At 37.5% G+C, this 27,461-nt stretch overlaps 1 protein-coding gene across 1 annotated transcript in view; it reads left to right on the top strand.

Annotated features, from left to right (window-relative positions):
• The window catches only part of PDIA5 (protein disulfide isomerase family A member 5), a 180,990-nt gene that overhangs the window by 64,701 nt on the left and 88,828 nt on the right, over positions 1-27,461 (top strand). The window contains exons 7-10 of the mRNA XM_058194942.1: positions 5,796-5,863; positions 15,678-15,769; positions 15,868-15,939; positions 23,772-23,908. Coding sequence (XP_058050925.1) covers positions 5,796-5,863; positions 15,678-15,769; positions 15,868-15,939; positions 23,772-23,908 — 369 coding nt within the window. The remainder of the gene's footprint in view (positions 1-5,795; positions 5,864-15,677; positions 15,770-15,867; positions 15,940-23,771; positions 23,909-27,461) is intronic.

Raw genomic sequence — 27,461 nt, 5'->3', positions numbered from 1 at the left:
AACAATAATCTCACTTGAATTTCTTTTGTAACCATACATGAAACTGGCAAAATCAAAACAAATAATGGTTGTGTTTTCCCTGACTACATTGATGCTATTTAACACACAACAAGTTTCTGGCTCCAATCTTGTTGTATAGTTCTATTGCATGTTTAGGAAACATATCAATTTTACATCAAATTTCTTAACAAGGACAGTCATTATGTCCAACTTCTGGACTAAGAATGATAGGAGCTGCACTCTACACATATCTGGAAGCTGCTTTACATTTCAATAACATAAAACACTGTCAATAAGATTTCTCCATTTTATCAGTGCATATCATTTATATTCTGCTAGCAAGGCTTGAATTACCCTGTTACTGGACAGGTAACTTTGTTAAGTTCCAGAAATGAATTCGTAGCAAAGGGGAAAAAAGAAGTATGGGATCAGATTGTAACAAATCTGAAAATGAATGCATGACTGTATTAAAGATATATGTGGTGTTCCTCAGCAAAAATGCTTTGCATTGTTATGAATATACTACATAATATATTTGCATTGCTCCTCAAGAAGCTATTTACCTGCAAGGGTTGATTTTACTTTGTCATGGCTGAATACAGTGGCATTCTAGCCATTTACCAAGAGAGCCAGGAACTAGCACAATGGAAATTAATTCATGTTATTGGATATATGTGTTGAATATGTGTGGAATGATGTTGTTTTGCAATGCCATGTAAAAAGGGAAAAAGCCACACTTTTTTCCTTAAGGTGATAAGCTCTTAAAATAATCCTCTCGGTACACTGTTTATTTCTAGGACATAGCATATTTGTCTTTCATGCATATTTACTCTTCAATACTGCTCTCTGAAACTTCTTCAGGCTCTTTGTAAATTTTAGATTTATCTCAGAAAAGCTTGGCTGTTTCCTGGTTCACAGCATGTGTTGCAATTGACCGCTGTTTTTATGTTGGTTGAAGTTATAATGTTTGCTTTAGTCTTATAAATAATTCCTTCAGGCTATGATATTGAAAAGTCTTCTTCCTCTTTTTCACTCACTAGCAAATAACTTATTTTCTAGTATGAATTACTTTCTTACAAAGTATATCTGAGTCATTCAGTTGGGGCATTCCCCTAAGCAGGTTTCCCCAGCATGGTTTTATAACTCATTTCTACGTTGTTCTTTTGGATATGTTCAAAACGTACATTTTGGAATTGGGGGGAAGGAGAATCTCTCCTCCCAAGTATTTTTAGATTCTGGTGTTTCTGATTCTGCAATGGTATTAAATAGAATACTGTTGGAGCAACTGTTAAATGGAATACTGCATCCAGTTCTGGTCACTAATATACAAAACAGATGTTGAGATCTTAGAAAGAGTTCAGAGAAGAGCAACAAAGATGAAAGTCTGGAGGCTAAGTCATAAGGTGAACGATTTAGGAAACTGAGTATGTCTAGTCTAACTAAAAGAAGGACTAGGGGTGATATGATGGCAGGCTTCCAGTACTTCTGTCACAGAGAAGAAGGGGGTCAACCTATTCTCCTGTTGTGCCTCGCTCGCCCCCCACCCCCCCGCAGCTGGGCCCCTCTCATCTCCTGCTATCTCAGCCAGAGACTGATAGTGCAGAAGAATGTCTTGGCATGCCTCCAGCCCCCAGCCCTGGCACCATGCCCGGACAAACCGAGCAAACAAACCTCCCTCCGATAGCATGTGCGCCTGAAGCCAGCCACGAGCTGGGATTACCGGCAGCTGGGGACGAAACGATGCAATGGATAGATCCATGCTTCCGGAGAATGGAGAGGCGACGTCAGCAAAAGGAAGGGAGGGGCAGGCCTGGATAAGTGCTGAGTCATGGAGCCACACCCTATGGCCTATATAAAGGATCTGCTTTCTGGCATTCTTTGAGTCAGGCAAAGTCTAACTTGGATTGCTGAAGTCACATCCTGGTCTCCTGCCTGCCCTGAGAACTCTGACAGAACTTTGGCAAAGCTGCAGAGGCTTCGCAGCCTCGCTTGATACGGACTTCCTCGACCCGGCCGTCAGAGGAGGAGTGGGACACGACATCTCCAAAACACCAGAGGGCAGGACAAGAAGTAACTAGTGGAAGGTCGTTAAAGAGAGATCCAACCTAGAGAAATTTCCTGACAGCGAGAACAATCAGTGGAACTACTTACCTCCAGAAGTTCTGAGTGCTCCATCATTGGAGGTTTTTAAGAAAAGATTGGGCAGGCTTTGTCCAGAATGGTATAGGGTCCCCTGCTTGAGCAGTGGGTTGGACTAGGAGATCTCCAAGGTTCCTTCCAACCCTATTATTCTATGTTCTAAGACTAAGTGAAATAGATCTCCATGAAACAGATGCTTCTGTGGGCAGGATGGAAAGGTGGATTTTACCTTCTCCCCTTACAGTACTGGATTCATAATACTAAGAAGCAAGACTGGAAGAGATGCCAAGTGCTGGAGGTGGGGGAATGGGGGGAAATTATCTCTCCCTTTTGCCTGCATTAGCTTCCAGCTTGTAGTATAAAAGTTTCACTAAGTTGACTTCTTCATACTAAATAATGTTTTTTCACTCACAAAATAGGAAGTCTGGACTGGATCCAACCCAATGAAGTGTTTTACATGAAATGCTGGCGAAATTCTACTGGCTTTATTTATTTAACATGGGCCAATTTAGATCTTCATCACCAATCTTCATTTCCAAAAGTGGAATTTAAGTCACCTAACATTAAAAAAATAGAACACTTAATTTGATATTCCTAGATTTTAAAAGTATTGTCTTGTCCTTCAGGCTATCTAACTATATATAACTAGCCAGTTTCTAACAAATGCACCCAGATGACTTGGCTTTGCCCCCTCTTTTAATGAAAAATCTGTCTTCAGACTCTGCTATCAAATGCTTTTAGAAACTAATGGAGGATCTTCTTTGAAGGTTACTGCTCCTTAGTAATCAAAGTAACACTGGGACTTTGTGCTTAATATGATGAAAAATGCTGCAGCTAAATTCCTTTTTAATCAAATAAGCTTTGAGAACTCATGAGTAGACCCTGTTGCTTAGGCATGGAGTCAGCAGATTGAAATAGGAACAAGAGGATATGTGTGCGTGCAAACCGACAAATATATACAGAGAAAGGAAATTGCAATTATACAGCAAACATTAACAAGATGAATAGACTGAAGCAAACAGATCAATAGTATATTAAAAACAGCATAAATATGGCTAATACAAATAATGGTTCTGAAAATAAAATTCTATGCATCCATGACTCCAACTACCTAATTGATTTTGAGCTACAGGGTTTCTTTTTTTTTAAGGTCTTGTATATATTTGCTATTAGTCTAGGAATTCTGCTTTTATGAACCAATTGTATATCACTGGGTACATGAAGTTCACTGTGTTTTTGTACCAATGGGTGCAGGTGAAATAAACAGCCTCTCTGGTCTGACTTTTCTGCTTCAGTAGTTCCTCCTCCAGTATATAAAACTATCACAGCAGATTGAGAATCCTCTCCCATAGCTAGCATTTTCTGACCTGGGTTAGTATGAAAATACCCATATCAGTATTGGACCGTTTCCAGGCTAAACATCTTAAAACTCTTATCAGTAAAAAGGTAGATCCCAGGCCAGAGCCTTGTCTAGTTTCCTTCTCTAAATGACTTTAACCTTATCTTATATTTAAAATTATATCTGGGAGGAAGTCTGACTTTTGCTTTCTAAAGGTTACATCTCCTCTGCGACTGACTTTATTGCAACTTCAAATATTCACTTAGTAAACTAATCATACGACATTTCTGTAGCTGAAGAACCTGTCCAAAACTACTCTAATCTTCTAATTCCAAACTGGAAGGAAAAATAGAATACTATAAGGGATTTCTATAAATGTATTTTTAAATAAAATTAAAACTGACCATGAATATATTCAGTGGCACTATATTCCAATAAATTATACTATATAAAACTGCATCTTTCTGGAATTAGTATTAGCAGAATTGATCTCAGATTGCCCTATTTTTGGTGGCAACCCCAACTACTCAAATCAAAAGGTCTAATTATCTTAAAGAAAATAGAAACAGAACCCCACAGTTTTTCACAAGTAGTCCTGCTGTTGGTTTATTGATCATTATTTCTATACATTGATGCAACAGTGACATTGAATCAGCTCCTGTTTCTAGCTGCTAAATTTATTATTGTAATATTCTAAGAAGCTAATTGAAACAGTAGTAATTAAAATTTTGGGAATTGTTCTGGTGGAAAAACTAGTGCAATAGTTGAAAGCTTTGAAAATTGCTACCATTAAAGATAAATGTATTCAAATATGGCCCCCAATTACTAGTATTACGCCTTAGTAATGTTTTCCTTGTACTGGTTATTTTCATCTCTGCAAATGTTATTTTGGATAGAAATACTGAACATGGCTGGTGTTTGTATTTGTATTTGTAAATGATCACATGTTCATTTAACCATCTATGTGTGTGTTGGGGCTGTGCAAAACCTTGGATTTCCTTCTAAAATGTTTCTTCAAAATGTCCAAGATACAAATTAAACATTTGGTTTGCAACTCTTTAAAGTTACTGTAGCAGCTGAAGAGGCCTGTCATGCAAGCTGCAAAAAAGATGCAGCTACTTTAAAAAGTTGCAGATAGGTGCTATAATAATACCCCCATGCACTCTAAATTGATTTTTCTAAAAACAATTTCACTCAGTGTATAGCATAGCATTGAAACACTTAGATTCATGCCCGAAGTTTCTAATCCATCTTTTCACTTCACATTTGGAATTAATCTTAGAAAGGTAATGTTATGAAATAGGTTTTTGATTGCTGAACACTTGGGTATATAAAGGTCAGGAGAAATGCTTAACTCAGGAATAATTTTGGCAAGTCAGGAATAATTTCATGCATTTTAAAACATATGCACACACAAAGTATGAGAGCCAGTGTAGTGTACTGATTAAAGTACAAGACTAGGAGCAGAAAGAATTAGGTTTTGGGTCTCCCATTGGACAGGGAAGTTGCAAAATATAGAATGGAATGGAATGGAATGGAATGGAATAGAATAGAATAGAATAGAATAGAATAGAATAGAATAGAATAGAATAGAATAGAATAGAATAGAGTTTTTTACTGGCCAAATGTGATTGGACTTCTAAGGTACAACTTTTAATGATAGTCATACCGTACAAATAAGCAATCAGAAAACAATATCAATATAAATCGTAAGGATGCAAGCAACAAAGTTACAGTCATATCTATGAATGTGCATTAGACTGCCATGGTAGATTAGGGTGATCATATTTTCATGGACAAAAATAAAGGATAAACCTGAAAAAGGGACAAATCTGAAAAGGTTCATAAGAATAAAATATTTTTTAATGTTTGTAACTTGGTTTACAAAGGAAAATAAAGAGATCAAGGAATCAAAAATTAAGAGAAAATTTTTAAAAATGCATATTTTAATAAAAATATAGTATCAAATAATATATGGATGTTTATTTTTTTAAAGCAACTCAGTTTCCATAATTTTAACACAAAGTAAAAAGCTGTGCATTAAGTCGTACTATTTGTACAATAAAATGTAAACGTCCAGAATAAAGGACAAAAATGAGTTTTTGAAAGTAAATAAATCTAAAGGACATCTTTGTGAAAGAATGTCCTTTATAATAAAGGACATATTGTCACTATAATTATGATCCATGACTGTTAATGAAGAGTCCTTCATTCTGCAATCACACACATGCATGTTGCATGGAGGAACTTTGTTCATTCAGTTTGCTTTTTGGACAAATTTAAGAGTAATTATTTCTTCCCTTCTATCTTATTTTAGGGTGTGGAGTTTGCAAAAGAATGATGCCAGCTTTCCAACAAGCATCCACTGAACTGAAGGGCATGTATGTAAGTGAAAAATTTTGTAAGACGTTTTTGCGTTTTTAATTACTTCATTAATAAAAGTAAAGCTTCTTTATTGGTATGTTTTTAATATGTAATAGTTACTGAATGTAAAACATGCTTAAATTAAATGAACAGAAATATTACCTTATTTATATTAATCCTCTGGGAACATTTACTTGAAAGTATCAATTTAGAAGAGGATTCCATGGGTCCTCATTATACCTGAACATAAAGTCAAAATTAGATTTCCCATCTGGCTATTTTATATACTAGGGAAGGTTACTTTGAGTTGAAAGTGATGCAGTAGCATGAAATCAAGTGTTTCCAATTCTCCCTCCTGTTGTATTTAATCACATTTACATTCCCCCTTTCTTCTGGGAGGTAGGCAGTTCTTCACACTGGGAAAATTTAGGCTGAATGGGAGTGATTGGCCCCAAGACCTTTGTTTGGGGAATTAGTGTCAGATTGATATTTGCAGAGAAAGTCTTGGTGTGGCCAGTTCATCTCTTTTGCCTGTGTTGTTAGATGATTGCATCTGTAACTCTGGTTGAGTCTGTCCATGACCTTTCAGGGAATTTGCATACATTTATTTTTCTTGTGCCAGAGTGCTATATCTGGTGAAAAGACTTGCAAAAAAGACTTGATGTTGTGTTTTTTTGTCATGAGCAATATATTGATTATTTGCTTTCAAGAGTGCACTGAAATATGTAGTAAAAGAAGTAGCTTTCATTGAGTATGCATGATCTGAGTTTAGGTCCCATTGCAGTTTACTGTCTCATAGCTTACAAAATGTAGAGGCTATTTAATATTGCAGGAAGACTGGTAATGCAAAATCTTCTTCAAATGTAAAATTATTAAAGACTGTGTCCTGAATTGATAAGTCACACAAAGCAAAGCTAACTATATATGCCAGAAAATTCCAGATTCCAGTTCTCACCTTCATATTGAGGTGATATCTTTGTTAGGACAATGATGGTAGAATTGATGGTAGAATTGATTCAACATCATAGGAAGGCAATTTTATATACAGTGCATTCAGAAAGTATTCAGACCTTTCACTTTTGTCAATTTTGTTATGCTGAAGCTTGATTCTACAGTTGTTGAAATTAATTTTTTCTCATTAATCTGTACTCAGTACAGTAATGACAAAGTAAAAACAGAATTTTAGAAATGTCTGTAAATTTATTAAAAAGAAAAAAATCCAGAAATATCAAGGGGCGAAAGTATTCAGACCCTTTGCAACAACACTTAAAATTTACTCAGATGCCTCCCATTTCTCTTGATCGTTACTGACATATTTCTACACCTTGATTAGAGTCCACCTATGGTTAAGCTGAATGGAGCAAAGTACAGGGATATCCTCAATGAAAACCTGTTCCACAGCACTCAGGGCCTGGGCTAAAGGTTCACTTTCCACCATGATAATGATCCTAAGCACACAGCCAAGAGAACACAGAAGTGGCTTAGGGACAACTCTGGTTACTTTCCCAGTCCACTGTGGGGTTCACTTTTTCAATCATGACAGCCCCAATATTATTGCCTCTGCCATTTTGGGGAGCACAAGGAGACCATCCGATTTGTAGTAACCTCAAAAATGGCTCTGCCAGAGCACTGACTTGAACCCTATTGAACATTTCTGAAGGGACCTAAAAATAAATGGCTGTCCAATGATGGTTGCCATCCAACCTGACTTAACTTGAGTGGATTTGCAAGGAAGAATGGCAGAAAATCCCCGATCCAAGTGTGCAAAGCTTGTCACATCATACCCAAAACAACTCAAGGCTGTAATTGCTGCCAAAGGTGCTTCAACAAAGTACTCAGTGAAGGATTTGAATACTTATGCCAATTTGATATTTCAGTTTTTTCTTTTTAACAAATTTACAGACATTTCTAAAATTCTGTTTTCTGTTTGGCATTATGGGATACCAAGTGTAGATTAATGAGGAAAAAAATTAATTTAAATAACTGTAAAATCAGGCTGCAACATAACAAAATTGACAAAAGGGGATCTGAATACCGTATTTTTTGATGTATAAAATGTACTTCCCCGCCCCCAAAAGTGGGTAGAAATGTCTGTGTGTCTTATACAGCCGAAGCCCTGCCCATCCACCATCCCCCACCCTTCGACCTCTGCCTCTCAGCAATTTTCCTCCTTGCAACAAACAGCTTTGTCAGCTTCAGCACAGCCTGATTTAGCATGAGTAGCCGATTGGTGGTTGGATCTGCCTCCCGGAATACTGACTATCAGCTGTTCCAGGCTGCGGGGATCGCCACCACCCATCGCTACTGCCACCTATTGCCGCCTCCATGCACCCCATTTTTGGCCTTCACGCGTCCCATTTTCAGCCTGTTCCAGGGTTGAAAATCGGATGCTGGAGGCCGAAAATGGGATGTGCGGAGGCCGAAAATGGGGCGTGTGGAGGTGGCAACAATGGGTGGCAATGGTGATCCTCACTGCCTGGAACAGCTGATAGGCGGTATTCCGGGAGCCAGTTCCAAACGCCAATCAGCTGCTCATGCTAAATCAGGCTGTGCTGAAGCTGAACATGCTGTTTGCTGCAAGGAGGCAGATTTTTTTTTCTTGTTTTTCTCCCCAAAAGCTAGGTGCATCTTATAATCTGAAAAATACGGTACTTTCTGAATGCCCTGTATATCCTTCATCTGGAGTTTCATTCTGTGATGTTTCATTGACCGGCTAATGCCACCCACATTGATTTAAAAAAAACAACAACATTGGAAATTACCTTTAGCTTTCTTAATTAAAAATACCAATCCAAAATCCTTTCTAGTGTCCTGTTTTGGATTTTCATTTACAAAAGGATTTCCCCTGATGAATAATTCTGGAGACTTCAGAGGCTTTTCTAATTAGCTTATATATATTGAATTAATATGGATTTTGGTTGGTTTTAATATGTTCAGCATGGCAACATTTGCTCTTCACGTGACACACAATATGAAGTAGTTCAGGTTAATTAAAGAAGATTTATAAGTAATTCTGTAGCCTCATTAAGTATCCCACTTCTTTTTCTGAGGGGCTAAAGATAATAATTTTGAAAAACAGTTTTTAAAACAAATATTGAAAAACAGTGATTAGAAAAATGCAAGGAGCAAATGATAGAAGATGCTAGCAGAACCTGGCATAATCCTTTGGGAGCAAAAGATAGAAAGACCAATCATAACGCACCTAAACATCTCTTGACAGAAGAAAATAACCCTTTGTCAGCCATCGGTGGGGTGTCAGAGATGTCTTCCAAAGGGCATTTCTAAGAGATAATCCAAAAATCTTTAAAGTCCTTTCTGATATCCTGGCTCTCTGATGTCAGAAACAAAAGATGTGATCTTGAATGTGATGAAATAGCGTTACTAATTGGAGAAATCAATTTACTGCACGGGTCAGAGCCCTCCATGTATTATTGAACTTCAGTTCCAACCATCTAACTATACTAACCAGTATATTCTATTAGGAATTACAATAGGAGCCCAATAATATTTGGAAAGCCAACTTTGATTCCTCTTTGGTAGCTGCATTGTTAGCTGCACTGATTATTACAGCCATTGATTATCTTCTTCAATTATAATTAAACCTATTAATATCTGTATATCACTCCATTGCACTTTCGAAACTTCAGCATTGGTAGAGGTTCTGGATCTGTGGTGAAGGGAAAAGCCCAGCTTCTTTGTGAGAATGTTTGCTGACTCAGTGCCTGCTGAGTATCAAGACTATTCTGAAAAAAGGTGAAGAAGATAGAGAAAAAAGATGATTGGCAAAAAGCTTAATGATCGGCAAAAGGAAAATGGGAGAAGAAAACAGCTGGATTATCTCTAGAAGGCCTATACAAACAAACACCCCCACCCTTCTACACTGACTGGACTTGAATCAACTTACAGCCGAGGCAGAGAAGAGAGCTGATTTTTTGAACTGGACACCTAAGAGAAGAGGGAAAGTGTAAGGACTACACAAGAAAGGAGCTGCTGATGCATCCATATCTGTGGCTGGTGAGCCCATTGTTGGTGAGAGAGTCAGAGATCAAGTCTTAAATTGCTGCTGCTGGAGCAATTTATCTATTGGATAGGGGTTTTTTTCCCCAAAGAAACATTAACTTGAGTTCTCATTTTTTGACTGTTGTGGCTCCAAAGAGTCTTGTTTTTTGCTTTCAAACCTTGTCACCTAGTACTCAAGGGATAGAATAATTCAAGTTCTCTTCAACTTTGGACGATTGGTTATACGCTAGTCATCTCCACACCTCTCTATCTAAAAAGGTCTCTGGTACAGGACAGATTTCTTTAATCAGATCTTATTTTGAGATGCAGTATTTAAATCTGTAATATGTTACTCTTCAGATGCACTGGACATCAACATCCCATTATTTTTTTAGCCATGGGTAGAGTTGAAGTCCAACCCCTTCAGAGCACCAGGTTGTAAGAGGCTGCTGTAACTATCACAATTTTTAATTGTTTTCAGAATCATCAGAAGTTTTTTCTGAAAAGTGTGGTGGTTAAGGTGTTAGACAAAATCTAGGGCGAGCCACTCTCAAATCCATCCTCAGCTGTGGAAGTTTACTGGATGACTTTGAGCAAGTCATTTCTTCTCAGACTAATCTACTTCACCATGTTGTTGTTTTGAGGAAAAATACTCAATACTTTTATTTTGGCCAAGTGTGATTAGACACACCAAGGAATTTGTCTCCAGTGCAGAAACACTCAATGTATATACGAAGCAACAGAATAATAATAATCATAATATGATACCAATAAAAGGGGATAGTAGAGAAGATCAGAAGGATAATAATCATAATATGATACCAATAAGAGGGAGTAGTAGAGAAGATGAGAAGGATAATAACACTATAGCCATAAAACATGGGTAAATATACTTAGACATAAAACAATACAGTGAGGATTAGATGTTCAGCGGAGTGAGTGATGGCATGAGGGAAAAAACTGTCCCTGAACTCAGGAGTTTAATTAGGATGAGAAATTGCTATGTATGTAAATTGGAGCTCCTCAAGGAAAAACCTTATATAAACCAACCAATCAAATAAAAAAAAAAACAAGTGAAACAGGAAGTCTAGATCAAGAGAGGAAAAATCATTACCTTCCTCTGTGTGAAATTATATTCAGACCATTCTGTATTTGTGTGGCTAGCACAATAGTTCCTAATCTGTTGTAAAATAATAGTATTGCTTCATTTATTTTGTAAATATTCCTCAACTTACAGCTACTATTATGGTTGGTGTTGCAATTCTAAGTTTTTGCGGTCATAAGTTGAGTCATCGTGTGACTGGTCCTGATCTTACTTTCATTTTTACAGTGGCTGTAAGTCAAGTCACGGAGGTCATTAAGTGAATTCAGCTTTCTCAGTGACCATTTTGCAAATTGTGATCATGTGACCCACAGGATGCCACAGCTGGCATGTTAATGCTAGCTGGCTGCCAAATGCCCAAATTGCAATCACGTGACCATGGAGGGTGTTGTGATGGTTTGCAATAGTTGTAAGTGTAAATTTTATGTTATAAGATGACTCTTTTGAAGGTTGTCTTAATTTCGAACCATTGCTAAAGAAATAGTCATAAGTTGGGAACTACCTGTACTGCATAATTGAAACGAGTATTTGAAGCAGAATTGTCTGAAAAAGAAAAATGAATCAGATAGTTTGCTAAAGAAAAAAAGGCTTGCCTTTTCTGAAGAAAGTAGTAACATTCAAATTTCGAAAGACTGAGTGTGACGCATGAAGAGGTTTTACACAGGTAAAACCAGGCAAGTGGAGCAAATTCAGATATATTTGTTGCATATTTAATTTTTGTTTTAAATATAGAGAAAGATTCAAGGATTCAACAGCCCTCTCATATATGCAAAAATTCCATTCTGTTTTAAGATGAGACAACTAGAAAATGTGTAGATAATGAATATAATGGCATATCTGAGTACAGTACTGATAATTATATCTCTGCTTTTATTCTTCTCAGTCAGAATTCTTTCATAGAGTATGTGCTTACAATTACAGCCTTGATACCAACTGGATATTTTGTTGCTTTTATAGATAATAAGTTTTATAAATCAGCCCTATGGGTTTTATAGGTTTTAAGCCTATAATTGTTGTCCTATCTTAAATTTATCATTTACCTATAAGAACATGGATATTTTGCTGGTTTTTTTTCCTTTTTATTTGCACAAAGTCACAATCTGTAATAAATTTTGTTCTGTTCAGCTTCTGCTTTCCTATTTTTGTCTTGCCACAGCACTTTACCAAAAGATAATTAGCACCTGGGAAGAAATTGAGTCAGGTTTCTCCAAATTAGTTTCCGAGGAAGCCTTTTTGATATGTAACATTTCATTAAACATGGATAACTGGACTGCTCAGCAGCAGACTAGAGGCAGTAGTAATGTTATAAAGGGCAAGGATTTGCAAAATAAAGGTTTTTCCAGTGATTGGCTTATAAATGTCTAGTTGAAAATTTAACACTTCCTCATAAAAGTATAAACTCCCCTCTGAGGAAAGTTCATAAAAACAGAGATTTCTGAAGCATTCTTTGCTATTCCTAAGAATGGAATTAGCTACATCAAACATAAAATTGCCCAGTGATTTGCTACCCCATGATTTTCCTTGTCCTTAAACCATAATCCAGGCTATTTCTAGTGGAAACTGCATTCTGAGGTATGGAAGAATACCTCCGAGAAAGAGAAAGACAGGTTGACAAGGTGTTGCTTTTAAAACAATAACAACAGCAGGTCTGTAAATAAACAAACTTACTCTTCTGGTATGTAGACTAATAAGAATAATTGTGGGATCATAACTGATTGTGAGGCCTATAGAGTTTAGTCTAAAGGGCTGAGGGGTTGCCTTTACCCCCATGGTAACATGATACATTGCTGTTTCTGAACTGAAAAATTAAATGAAGTCCTCAAGAGATAGCTCTGCAGCCATGATGGATGAGAAGAGAGAAAGGAGAGAGCGGGGTGGAGGGAGAGAAGGGAGGGAGTGGGAAAGAGAGAGAGAAAGAAGGAAGGGAAGAAAGGAAGGAAGGAAGGAAGGAAAGAAAGAGAGAGAGAGAGAGAGAGAGAGAGAGAGAGAGAGAGAAAGTCCGTGAAAACAACTTTCCAGGTCTTATAATACTGAGATGGAAATGGTGAATGCAGGCGTTTTCCTATTAATCTATTTGACATTGTTTAAAGTAGGTGTTGAGCATCCAGAATAGTCGATAAGGAAAAGACTTATGTGTGCTCTTAAACATTTTTCAAGGTTTCTGGGTAACAGCTGACCTTCTTCTTTGGATGATCTACTTCAATGTTTCATACCAGCTCTGAGCACATTTGGCCTCGGCAGTTCCTTCATTTGGGAAACTGGCATTAAATTCTGCAGCAGCATTTTATGTGGAAAGAGAAAATCCTGTTCTTGGATGAGGGACAAGTAGGGGAGATAGATTAATTCCATGCTGCTAAAGGGATTTAAGCCTTCACTGGTATTAATCAGAAGTTAATCTTTCAGTTGTATCTTCAGCAACTAGCCACTGTGGGATAAAGCAGCAAGACTACTTGGATCACAGAGAAGCAGTCCTGTCCTCATTATAGTTTCATTTAAAAGTGCTTGGGGCTTTGGAGGAGCAGAAAGATATATTATTTCACACAGAGGATCTCAAGTTACAAATTCGGGATCTAAGAACCTTTTTTTTAGTTTTGCTTGTGCCAAGGAATGAAGAGAAAATTCTGAATCTACTCCTTTTTTTTAATTAAAAAAGTACCTTGTACCTGAACAGCTACTACTAGCATGGCTGTTACTAAAGTTCCAAAGATATCCTAGTGATACAATTTTTCAACAAATATGAATGCTAAATTATTTTCACTTGCTTGAGATGTTTTTAAGGCATTCTTATCTGGAAATGTAACATATTCATGCAGTCTACATTGAGATTTCATCTATATTTTGTGAACATTTGTCATCTACAAAATTATTAGAATTGTGTACAAATAATGTGCTTTTCTGGGATTTGGTAGGAGCTGTTTCTCTTCATCTATGAAGTTAAAAATAAATAGATTGTTTCCACTCCCTTTGGTTTATCTAACTTTTGCAAATTAATATGCAAATGTATTACATAGTCTGGCCACACTATCCTGTTCTAGATTGTTTGTAACCAATTTACCTTGCCCAAAAGCTTTACTTGCCATAGGAGACTCAACCACCAAGGGAATCTTTAGAAGCCTAATAGAGAAAAAAATATTTCTCTAAAAGAGAAATTGCAAATTTAACTTTGTGCAAAAGTTTTTTTCCTCAGGGTCATAGTCATATATTCAAAAGATTAAGTGATCTTCACAATCCACATGTGGTCAAGATTATAACAATACGCTGAGCTTGTTGATTGAAAGCTTGGCAGTTCAGCAGTTCGACTCCCTAGTGCCGCGTAACAGGGTGAGCTCCTGTTACTTGTCCCAACTTCTGCCAACCTAGCAGTTCGGAAGCATGTAAAAAAATGCAAGTAGAAAAATAGGGACCACCTTTGGTGGGAAGGTAACAGCATTCTGTGCGCCTTTGGCATTTAGTCATGCCGTCCACATGACCACGGAAACGTCTTCGGACAGCACTGGCTCTTTGGCTTTGAAACGGAGATGAGCACCGCCCCCTAGAGTCGGGAATGACTAGCACATATGTGCAAGGGGAACCTTTACCTAAGCGGTTGTGATTTGTTGTACAAAGCTATCACAAAGCTTTATGATATTTCAATTCTCCCTGGTCATCTCCAACCATCAACCACTATGAAATCATATATGTTCTCAGAAGCTTTTCACACAGTTATAGAATCTGAATATGTTAGACATGATGGCAGATGTGAGCAACATACTTACATCATAAGGAAATTGCTATCAAATAAGGCTTTTACTATATAATTTGCAGTATCACCAGTAGGACTTATTCAACTTTCTTTATTTATCTGTCAAACATGTATAAGATAACAGATATAAGTATAAACATGATTATGAATATAGGAAATGGATACAAATAAATGGGGAGAGTAGGACAGGGAGGGTAGGCATGTTGGTGCGCTTATGCACGCCCCTTACAGGCCTCTTAGGAATGGGGTGAGGTCAACAGTAGACACTCTAAGGTTAAAGTTATGGGGGTTTGGGGTTGTAACTTCCTCTGTTATGTCCTTAACACCACAGTAAACTTAAGACTTACTTACATGACTATGATTGATAGAAAGGAATATATTAACAGAATGACATTTAACACACTTTTAAAATAATAATTTGCCCAGGAATTATTGATTAATTGCTAGCACTGACACTATGGCAAGAATAAAAGAGGAGAGCTGAAATACTAATTGTGTGATGTCTCTTTTAAATTGATCTCCAAGTTATGCATGCAGTAGCATACTTTATTGCTTAGACAGTTTTCCCACATCATTGCATATGTTTTCTACCATATTAAGTGGTGGAATAGGGGATAATCTCTAGATGTTGCTGAACTACAGCTCCCAGCTGCCTTTATCACAAAAACTCTCTTTGGGGCTGCTGAGAATTGTAACTTTCAGGGACCACGGATTTTACAATTATGTTCCGTGAGGCCACAATTCATTTTTCTTCATAAATAAAGCAGCAAGTCACAGCATGTAAAAATAGCTAAAATTTTATTGAACATCTATAAGCCCATAAAGGAATGAATCGGAAGATATGTAAAGGGGGATGATTCCCTTGGTTTTTAGGTGGGAGTTGCTAGCAACTACAGATTATTTTCAAATATTCTTTTCCTGCAATTAATGCTGGGTTTTCAAGTTTTGGAAGAGCTGATTGGAGTAAGGATCTTTTGATTCTGTCATTGCAGGTACTTGCAGGGATGAATGTCTACTCATCTGAATTCGAAAAAATAAAAGAAGAATACAATGTCCGGGGATATCCAACAATATGCTACTTTGAGTCAGTCTCTACTTGATCTGCACACAAGTATTGCATATAATTGCATATCTATATTTATCCTTATATCCCAACTCCTCTCTGTTTCACTGCTTTTACAGAAAGGGGAAATTCCTGTTTAATTTTGAAAACTATGGTGCTACAGCAAAGGACATTGGAGAATGGCTGCAAAAGTGAGTTTTTAGTTGACATCTCCATCTTTGAGAACATTTTTTAATCAGCATTATGGAAAACCCAAAGAATATATATACCAATCTAATTATGAGTTAATGAGTTAAAAGTAAACCTGAACTCTCACTTACTTTCATTTGTCATGCTTTCTATTTTGCATGTGTTAATTACAACTCTCCATTATCTTTTACTGAGCATTGATTTCATTTAAGCTTTACTTGTGAAAAAAAATTTTTTTTGCTAGTCTCTTCTTTGCATCTCAATTACGATATATTGTCCAACAGTTCTGACCGCTTCTGCCTGTTTCTTTTCTCTTTGGCTAGTGGGGGCAGCGGTGGACAAACTTAACGATGCACATGCAATAATCAACACAGAGAAACAATTATATTTCTATCCTCAGATCTGTTAGATCAGTCTTGAATTCTTGTAATACATTCCTTTTTTTCAGAGCCAATAATATATCTTAGGCATTTGACAAGGAACAAAATGATGAAATCAGGAATATATACAGTATATTCATTGCCCAGAGCATCTTAGAGGCAACACAGCAGAGTTTGAAACATTACAAAGTGAAGATACAGGAAAATACGCAAGGGTCTCATGGAATGTTATATACCAATTATTTGCTTGTGTTAATAGTGCTGGTATCTCTGTGCTATGATACTGCTAAGAAAAAAAAATTCTGTATGATATTTGAGCCATGTGAAATCCAGAAATGATTGAAAGATATTCATGTATTTGGTCTTCTGACAGACTTGCCTGGCCATTATTTGTTCTGAAAGCAAATTGAGACAGTGTACTGTTTTAAGGATTTAGATTGATATATTGTGTTAGGAGAACACGAGTCAGTGATAATTTAGCACTGGGGGAAAGTGTTTTTTTTTTTAAAGTGAGTGCTTAAAGTTTCTTTGAGAATAAGGGGTTTTTTTTGTGTCTGTTATCTGAGTTACCCTAATAATAGCTGTCAAAAGACGATAAATGTCATACCAAAATTAGACATTTGCCAGTATGGGCTGAATTGGAAAAGACAGTAAGTCTCATCTTAAGTCCTGTATCTCTGCTAATTCACAGCTGGACTGAAACATGCTTGGACACATCCAATTCAAATTGGATAATAATGTTATGATGGATTGGTAGTTTGCATTGCTTTTTATTCTTCCCATATTGAATGCATACATATCAGCTATTCCCTTTTGGATTATACAACACTATGCAAAGACAGAAAAGGAGTAAGAAATATAAAGCCAAAGACACTGAAGGTGTGAAATACAGTAAGAAAAAGGACAGGCAGCATCAATAAAATCCGTTTACATAAACACCATTTGTTATACTTCTTCATATCTTTCTGTCCCTGCATACTGTCCTTGCTTCTACCATATCTGTCCATCACTCCATACATTGCCCTTTATTCTTTACACTTCTCACTTCTCTCTCTTTTTCAGAATCTCATCAGTTCCATCTAAACATGACTCTTTCAGTCTTTTTCTTTTTTACTTCACTTTTCCTTTGTTTGTTTTGCAGTTTGATCCTTGTTCATTTTCTCTGCATTTCTGTCAACATTTGCGCACCTGAATATTCCTTCATCCATTTTCCCCATCTTTGTTATACATTCTATCAAGAAACAGAAATTCATCGACTTTTTCTGCTTTTTTGCTTTCTGTGTAACAATTGTTCTCTCAATTGTTGAGGATATATAATCCTCATGGCGTCTTCCAACTGACCTCTCTGCAAATCATTTGGATTCTCAGCAAACAACATGACACCATCTGCATACAAAAGTACCTATTCATTCATTTCCTTAACAAATACCCATCTAACCTGGCCACAAATTAAGAACCAAGGGAACATCTTTCCTTTATTCCCTGTTCATCTTCAGTTATCCCATTAATTCTTACACATGCTAGAATTGATGCAACAGATAAATCACACAATTTTTTTAAAAAAACCACTCTTATCACATTCACAATCAACATTCAATTCCGTATTAACCCAATGTATTCCATAATTCAAGTTTGTTCATTTGTGTTTATCATACAAAAACATAAATTCTTTCTCACATTTATATATTTCTCAGTGATCTGCTAAAGAGCAGAAATTTGGTCCTGCCACAGCTTCCTATTCATGTTTAATTAATTCCACCTTGCTACCTTTCTCTTTGAAAATGTTAACAATAATGACTTCCTTCCAGTTGTCAGACACGTGTGCAGTTTTCACATACATGTTAAGCAAGTCACACAGTCACTCCATGAATGAGTTACATCTGTTTTTAGTATTTCTAAAGAGCCGTGGTGGCACAGTGTTTAGAATACAGTACTGCAGGCTACTTCTGTATGACTGTAACTTTTTCCTTGTATCCTTACTATTTATATTGATATTGTTTCCTGATTGCTTATTTATATCCTATGACTATCATTAAGTGTTGTACCTTAGAATTCTTGATGAACGTATCTTTTCTTTTATGTACACTGAGAGCATATGCACCAAGACAAATTCCTTGTGTGTCCAATCACACTTGGCCAATAAAAAAATTCTATTCTATTCTATTCTGCTGACTGAGAGCTGCCAGCAGTTCGGCAGTTCAATTCTCACCAGGCTTAAAGCTGACTCAGCCTTCCATCCTTCCAAGGTGGGTAAAATGAGGACCCGGATTGTTGGGGGCAATATGCTGATTCTGTAAACCGCTTAGAGAGGGGCTGTAAAGCACTATGAAGCAGTATATAAATCTAAGTGCTATTGCTTTTCTGCAATCACTTTATGCCAAGAGCTTTCCAACATTTCAATTGCATTTATGGTTTCTTTTTCATCATTTTTTCTAGGAGACTAATTTTAGTAGCGTTAATGTCAGTACCACTGTTCATACTGCTATCGTTCACATTTAGATCAATAAAATACTCCAGCATTTCCTTACTTTAGTGTCAGTCCAAATTATCTCATCACTGTTACTGTTAATTTCTTTTGCTGTTCAGCAGGGCTCCCTGTTGAGAGCTGCTCGCCCACTTCCAAAACATTAAAAAAAAATCTATCAAAACTGCTTTTACATCCCTACCACTTTAATTTTAACGATCCATTGCTCTCTTTAGCTATATTTTTATAACTATCTTTTTCTTTTGCACAATGTCTTTCAGATTCATTTTTATTGCATTCTTATATGCATTTTTTCTTCATCCTCTTGCTTTATATCAATCCACCAACTATCCTATTTCATATTTCCCATTAAATGTAATGTACTATGCAATATAATTCTTTTTACCCTCTTTCAAGCAGCTCTGTTTCTTTCTTCCTTAAGTCCTCTTTCCATGCATTCTGTTGTGAATTTTATCTTCTTTTTTATACATATACAGTTCATATTTTCTTTTTTTGTTCAGTCAATCTGCTTTAACCCCTATTTCTTTCAGAACTCCTTTAACTTTTTTCTTTTTCTTTCACATCCATTTTTCTCAATTTTTTACTGTTAATTTTATCCACAAACGTTTTGTCCCATTCAGAACCTCTCGTCACTCTTGTAACCGTCACTCATGTTTACCTCCATTTGTCCAAAACTACCTGTACACTTTCATTTCTGGGCAGACATTCATCAACTCAATTCCATTCTACAAGATCTGATGATTTTGGTCCAGATTTGTTTACACCGTTCCCCCTTTTTCTTCGTTTCACAAGACTTGTATATTTTTCTTGAGTTTCATTTCACTTGTTAATTCATGCTCTTTGTTCTTTTTCCTGTCTTGGATTCCAGAACACAATCTTTCATATGCCATACTTGTTATTAGATAGGTCAGTGGTGAAATCCAAATTTTTTTGCTACCGATTCTGTGGATGTGGCTTGGTGGGCGTGGTGTGGCGTGGTGGGCGTGGCAAAATCTCCATTCCCACACCACTCCAGGGGGAAGGATATTGCAAAATCCCCATTCCCTCCCCACTCCTGGGGGAAGGATATTGCAAAACCTCCATTCCCACCTCACTCTGGGACCAGCCAGAGGTGGCATTTGCTGGTTCTCTGAACTACTCAAAATTTCCGCTACCAGTTCTCCAGAACCTGCTGGATTTCACCCCTGAGATAGGCTCATATTCATCTCCATGTCCACAGTGGCTGCAGGGTGTAGATAAATTGACCACATGACTGAAGCCCTGCTCCTTTGTACAGAAGGCGGGACTTGATCACATGGACATGGCTGCCACATTGACTTTTTTTTCCATCCCCTTTCCCCTCTGTAGACACCTTTGACTATGAATCATGGCTCTCATGAATCCAGGCTTTCACATTACATTTTTCAAGTAAGATGGAGATGTGTATGCTAAGCCTACCGATTTTAGTTGTGCAGTTAGCCCTTGACTTAACAACAGTTCATTTAGTATGTGTTCAAAGTTACAATGAAGATGAAAAAAGGGACTTATGACTGTTTTTCACACTTATAACCATTGCAGCATCCTCATGGCCAAGTGATCAAAATCCAGACTGACTCATATTTATGACAGTTGCAGTGTCACTACATGAGGACTATTTGATTTGATCCTTTTATGACTGACAAGCAAAGTCAACGGGGAAGCTAGATTCACTTAACAACCATGTTATTAATTTAACAACTGCAGTTATTCACTTAATAACTGTGGCAAGTAAGGTCATAAAATGGGGCAAAGTTCACTTAACAACAACAAGTTGGGGATGGTTGTAAGTCGAGCACTACTTGTACCTTTATCACATGCAACTCAACTAATTTAAGGTCAACATTAGTCAATATTTGCTCATTTTCACTAGCATGTTTCAAATGGAACCTATATGTAGCTTTACAACAAATATGCTCAGGTTATTCTGGACAAGGTAAATCAAATAGTCCTCATATAGTGACCATTCATAGTTATGACAGTGATGAAAAAGTAATCTTACAGTCAATCCTTGCATTTACAACTGTCGCAGTCCTGTAAAGCAAAGGAAAGTTGAAATAAAATCTTAAGCACAGTTGCACTTTCACATTGCTTTCACACAGTCATGTTGCTGGCCCATATTTTGGTCACTAAATGAGGACAAGTATCTTTAATCTAGAGCATGTGTGAAGTTTTCAAGTTGCCAGCATGGGTGTCAAACTTGCAGCATCACGTTGCCCTCACATGATGTTTCGCAACATTTTTTCCCTTCGTGGAACTGGAGTGGGCATGGCCTGCGCATGACGCTTCCAGCTGGCAGGCCGCCAGTTTGACACCCCGATCAAGAAAGAACTGTTCTTTGCTAGTTATCAAACAATTGCCTTTATGTCTGTTGTCTTTACCTTTCTTAGGCATAGCTAATAAGGAGCACAGCTGTGTTTCTCTTAATTCCATGCCATGCAATTAAAAGGAAGCACAAATAATGGCAGATCTTGAAGCTATTTAAAATATGCTTCTTTGGGAATTGTGTGTTCCAAGGTCCCTGGTTTGTTCTCACTACTTTATGATTGTGTGTTGGAGAGTGGGGTGTTTGTGTCAGAAGAGGCATCACAGCACATTTAGGCTGCAGCTTCTTACAGTGTCAAACATTAAGTACATTCAGCACCTGCTGTGCAGATCAAAGAGGGGGAAATGTCCTTAGTGTTAAAGCCTCTTTGGTCTTTTAAGAAAGCATGACCAATGAATGCAGAGAGGTTTTCTTTCCCTTCCCTGAATAATGATGCATGCCTTCATCACCTTCAACACCTCCTTTTGCCTGAGCAAGGAGGTCCTTATCTCTTGGCGCCCACATGTGAACCATTTGAAGAAACATCTAGAGTTATTTTTTTCCCCTTCATTTCAGTTTGCCCACGTTATGGTTTCCTAATCCCAGTAATATTCAATATTTTTATATCAGTGCTGTGACAGCTACTGGATGCAGTTACTGAATGCAAAGCAAAAACAGCTGCAGACTGTTTCCAATGATAATGTCTGCTAACAAGCCACTCTGGGCTTTAGCTGACATTTCAGCCATCTAGAGTTAAAGGCAGCTGTTTGTTCTCAATTAATTTTCAATGCATGTTTAATAGTTTCCCATAAGAAAAAAATGATGCTGCAGCTTTTCCCCCTCTCTCCAAAAGAAATCAATAGTGGGAGGGGGGAGAGTCATATTGAGAAAGCATGCTTTAGTTGAGACCTAACAATAATGACAGTTGCTGTTAAATTGTCTGCAGTGTAAGCCTGGCACATATGCACAGTAATAATAAGTAATAACTCAAAGATGTTTTTAGAAAGATGTTTTAGAATGAATGGTCCAGTGTCCTGCAATAGTCATTCAAAAATGCTGGAAAAGTATAATTGAACATTTGATGTATGTTTGCCCTATATGGAAATAATAAACCACATTAAATAAATAACTCCTGTTACTTAGTGCCGTGTTTCAGATTGCGCACATAAGCATTTGCAAGGAGCTTTAATGGCCACTAATAAGAATAGAATAGAAGAATAAGAGTAGAAGAATAAGAGTAAAAGGCAGCATAACATCACCTATACAGGTTCAGGGGTCAGCAGGTTGGTGGGATATGCTTTGCTATGACTGTAGACACAGAGGGAGCTGGGGAAAAGTGCTGGAAAGATGGACAGACAAGCAGGTGGGATATCCTGTGCTGGAATATTGGCAGCAGGAGCTAAAGGAAGAATAGAAGGTCCTGGGAAGAGTTGTTGGTGTGTCTTGCTCCTTGCTTCTCAATATCATAATTCCTCTTCTTATCTGGAAAAGTAACTGGATACTTGGCATGAGATTAGATAGTCTTCAAAACAACTGGTGGAAAAGGACAGATTTAAATAATTTCCCAAATATGAATATCCATTTAAAGCAGGAGTGTCAAACTGGCGGCCCACGGGCTGGATACGTCACGCGCAGGCCATATCCACCCCAGCTCTGTGAAGGGAAAACATCGCCAAATGTCACGTGACGGCAACATGACGCCACAAGTTTGACGCCCGTGATTTAAGGAGTTGACTAGAAAGATTTAACAATATGTTCTAAGTCATTTTGTTCTATATTTGAAAACTGGTACCGAATTTGACCTTGTTCTTAAAGACAGTTTTATAAACAGTTAACTTACTTCATAAACTTCATTTGTGACAAATGAAAAGCTTCTAAGTAACATAAAGACATAGATGAGAAATGCTTCATTCCACCAGACAACCAGTTTTGCATTGTGGAACTGTATAAACTGTATACACCAGTATAAACTGTTGATGTATTGATTGCCTGGCAGAGCTTGCTCAATTCTTCCTTTTCATTTCTGGATATAAGCCTGTATACTTCCCTACCTCTCACCTTCCAACTTGCTAAGTGTCTGTTGTTATTTGTCTTCTGTAAAAAAAAAAGACTATTTTCAGCAGTGTTGTGTCTAAAAGAACGATGCAGTTTATAGTGTTAACACACTTTATGGTTTGCATTCATTAGCAACTTTTTATTGGATGGTATTTTTACAATATGCTTCATTGTCAGATCACAACAGATTATTTATAGAAGTTAAAGAGGAAATTAATAAGGCATGTCTCTTGTTCCATCTTAAAGCTTTTTGTACGTAGCCCATAATTACCATTGTTACAAAATTTCTGTGCCAGGTGCCTCTCCACCCCTCTCATCCTTTTTTTTAATTTGTATTTAATGATCATCCTCCTTGAACAGAGACTTACTTGTATCAAATTACCACATTGCATGTTAGCATTTACATAATCAGGTGAATTATGATCCAGACAGCTGCTCTTTACCATCTAAGAGCCCTGATAGTGTAGTGGTTTAAAATGCAGTATTGCAGGCTAACTGCCCACAGCTGGGAGCTTGATCCTGACTGGCTTGTCTAAGTGCTATTATTATTGGTAGTACCTTCTGAACATTGGCTACTCTGTTTGTTTTTTATAGTCCTCAGCCACCTAAGCCACAGGCTCCTGAGACTCCTTGGTCAGAAGAGGAAAATGCTGTTTTTCACCTAACAGATGATGATTTTGACAAGTTTATCAAGGAACATTCTTCTGTATTAGTGATGTTCTATGCACCATGTGAGTATGTTTTAATTCATGTCCAGATTCAAACCATCTGTAGAATGAAATGGGCATATTATATATAGCAACCTTTATTTATGCAGTACAGCTTGTATGTTGAAACATGGAACGACAGAGAGGACAAGTTGTCTAGAACATCTTGGAAAGGTAATTGGTTTGTGGTGATTCAGATGTGACAAACAGATTTAAAATTAATTTTAAATAATCGCTCTGAAAAAATATTTACTTGGAATCACTTGTTATGTAAAAATTGTTGACTCACCTAAGAACTTAATTATATCTTCAAGAAGGCAACGAATCCCTTCTGCAGGCATACTCAAAACTTATCCAAAAGTTGTCTATTAATAATTCTATGCTGTTTAGGAATCACCACAGCTGTCCATAATTGACTCTGAAATATAAATTCATGCAGCTTCATTCATGTATTAGATGCTGATCTGAGTTTCACTCCATGTTCATTCATCCTTTTTGACCATTGCTGGAAGGATTCTACATAAGGAAGTGTCCTATGCCATTTTCATTCTTTTTTGTCTCAGATGCTATTGTTTTAGTGGTAGCGTTTATATTGTATTACAACACATATGTCTTCAGAGTATCTTTTGTTTTATGAATATCTGACATGGTTTATTAGTTCACACCATAATCTTTACAAATACATAGAATGAGCGCCTTTCGAAGCAGCTATTGGTCAAACTGAATTGGAAATATTTGGAAACAAAGTCCAAGGTCAAATGTTGTCAGTTATGTGAACAATCCACTGAATTCAAGTTCCTAAAATTGAGAAACTACTGGTATAATAGACATAGAGTTCTCAGAGAGAGTGTAATGACCCGGGGCTTGGCACAAAAGCAACACAACCAGAAAATAGGTCTAACTCCCCTCCATTGCTCCAACTTTGCCCCCAAACGTCCCCACTCTTACTACAATTCCCGGAGCAAAGCTCTCACACATACCTTCAACAGCCTCTGGCTGTGAGTAGTCCAGTAAGCAAAGTTTGCAAAGCAGTAACCAAGGCAAGAAGTCCAGTTAGCAAGGTTAGCAAAACAGTAACCAGAGCCAGAAGTTCAGCAAAGCAGGAAAACTGGGCAAGCCCCACAAGACAGAGCACAGTAATCTCCAGACATCGGCAAGTGCTCACGAGGCTCCACAGATTCAACGCTCGTTCCTGACAAATGCCCCTCCCCTAGCATCTCCTTACATTTCAGTCCCCAGGTATGCCTTGTGAAGGCGGGGTGGGGCACTCTCCTCCCTCGTACCCAGCTTGTTCTTGCCTTTTCTCTTCATGCTGTAGGATCAGGAGGGGGTGGTCTTTGCTCATCGCATGAGTCCTGTCTCTCCTGTTCATCTTGCCCCTGTTCCTCCCTGTCTACAAGCTGTTCTAATCCTGAAATGGTATGGCCTAACTGACCCCTCGATCTCTGTCAGCTCCTGTTCCAGCTCATCTTCCACCCCAGATTCAGGCTCCGCATGACAGAGAGATGGGGTTAGGAGAATTGCATCTTTGTTCCACATCCCTTTTATAAATAATGTGTTTTTGAGGAATTTGAGACCTATTTCCCCCCCACACCCACACACACATTCAGTGAAGAATTACAGAGAAGGTTGTATTCTGAGGGTCTCATCTGGATTGTACCATGGTTTCATGATATCTTATGTAATTCTTTGATTAATCTTTACCTCCTCCTAGAAAAGATATCTGAACGAAGAATCAATGTCAATTTGAATCATATTTGTTTCAAAGAAAACTAAACTCTTTCCATATTCTCTTTTTCTCCATGATACTATCTTTTAGGGGGAAATCTCTTATGGGGGAAAAAAATAGAAGGATTAGATCAGAGGTGGCTTTCAGCAGGTTCTAATCAGTTCTGGAGAACTGGTAGCGGAAATTCTGAGTAGTTCGGAGAACCTGTAGTAAAAATTCTGACTGGCCTCACCCCCATCTATTATCTGCCTCCCAAGTCCCAGCTGATCGAGAGGAAATGGGGATTTTGCAGTAACCTTCCCCTGGATTGGGGTGGGAATGGAGATTTTACAGTATGCTTCCCCTGTCATGCCCACCAAGCCATGCCACGCCCACCAAGCCATGCCCACAGAACCGGTAGTAAAAAAAATTGAAATCCACCACTAGATCAGATACTATGTTAAACACTTCCTTTTGCATTAAAAATAGAAAAGATAGAGAATGTATTAAAAATAATTCTATCAGACAAGAAATGTTAAGGCTGATTATTAATTGTCTTGAAATTTATTTTAGTTATTTCTTCTCCAGACCTTCCTTGCTTTTCTTGAAATTACACGAATGTGGTCCAGAACTGGTTTCCAAGTACTTCTAGTCTTTGTGCTAGAGGTGGGGAAAAAATGAAACTTTGATTTTGGGTTTTTCCAATTAGATAGATTTGTTATAAAAATTATATTATTATGAAAAAGTAAAAAGTTGAGGGTAGAGATTACATGAACATGGACAAAGCTGTGGAGAGAACCTAGATTTCTGTTATAGTGGAGAATCTACATTTTACTTTCAGGTAATGGTATTGGAAGCTGTTTAGAACAGGACTTCTGGTCTGTGGACCAGTACTGGTCCATAGCCTGTTGGGAACTGGGCTGCACAAGTGAGCGAAACTTCATCTGCGCATGCATGGGATATAGGTAGTGCACAAAACCATCGTCCCTTCCCACCACTGCTGGTCTATGGAAAAATTGTTTTCCCTGAAACTGATCCTTGGTATCAAAAAAGCTGAGGGTCGCTGATTTGGAACATACAGGTAGTCCTTGACTTATGACCACAGTTGAGCCTCAAATTTATGTTGCTAGGCAAGGCAGTTGTTGAGTTGTGCCTCATTTTAAAACCTTTTTTGCTACAGTTGTTAAGCAAATCATCCTATTGTTAAGTGAATCAGGCTTCCCTCACTGACTTTGCTTGTTGGAAGCCAGCTGGAAAGGTAACAAATGGTGATCACATGACCCTGGGTCATAAATACATGCCAGTTTCCCATCACCCGAATTTTGATCACAAGACCATGGGGATGCCGCAGCAATCGTAACTGTGAAAACTGGTCATGCATCACTTTTTTCAATGCTGTTGTAACTTCAACAGTCACTAAACTAATGGTTGTAAGCCAAGGATTATGTGTACACTTTATAATTTGGAATGTTCTTAAATGATACAGCAGTATCAAGCAGAACCAGGAACTACCTTACAGATACGAAAATGCTAATAAAATATTTTTTGCCTGATTGAGTCTCTACAGTGAAATCCCCCCACAAACTTCCTCCCAAATACTGAAGCTTTTGAATTAGAAGTATAAATTCCCCTAGGCCCTGTTTAAAAACTCAAGATCACTTTGTTAAACAGAGTAAATATTGAACAGACTTTCCCAGAGCGTTGCTGATGCAGATTTAGAGGAGAATTAAATCATTACTATTCACTAACATTTTATTTTTATTTTTATTTCAATGTGCCTAAAAAGCCTATTGGGTACAGCTGGAGTCCACAACTGAGAGGGGTTGTGTATTTTTTTCTTGAACAATTCATGGGCTGCTGAATTGTTTT

The sequence above is a fragment of the Ahaetulla prasina genome, chromosome 1, assembly GCF_028640845.1.
Source record: "Ahaetulla prasina isolate Xishuangbanna chromosome 1, ASM2864084v1, whole genome shotgun sequence".
Taxonomy (NCBI): domain Eukaryota; kingdom Metazoa; phylum Chordata; class Lepidosauria; order Squamata; family Colubridae; genus Ahaetulla; species Ahaetulla prasina.
Note: the sequence above shows the minus strand (reverse complement) of the source record. Positions and strands in the feature narration are given on the sequence as shown.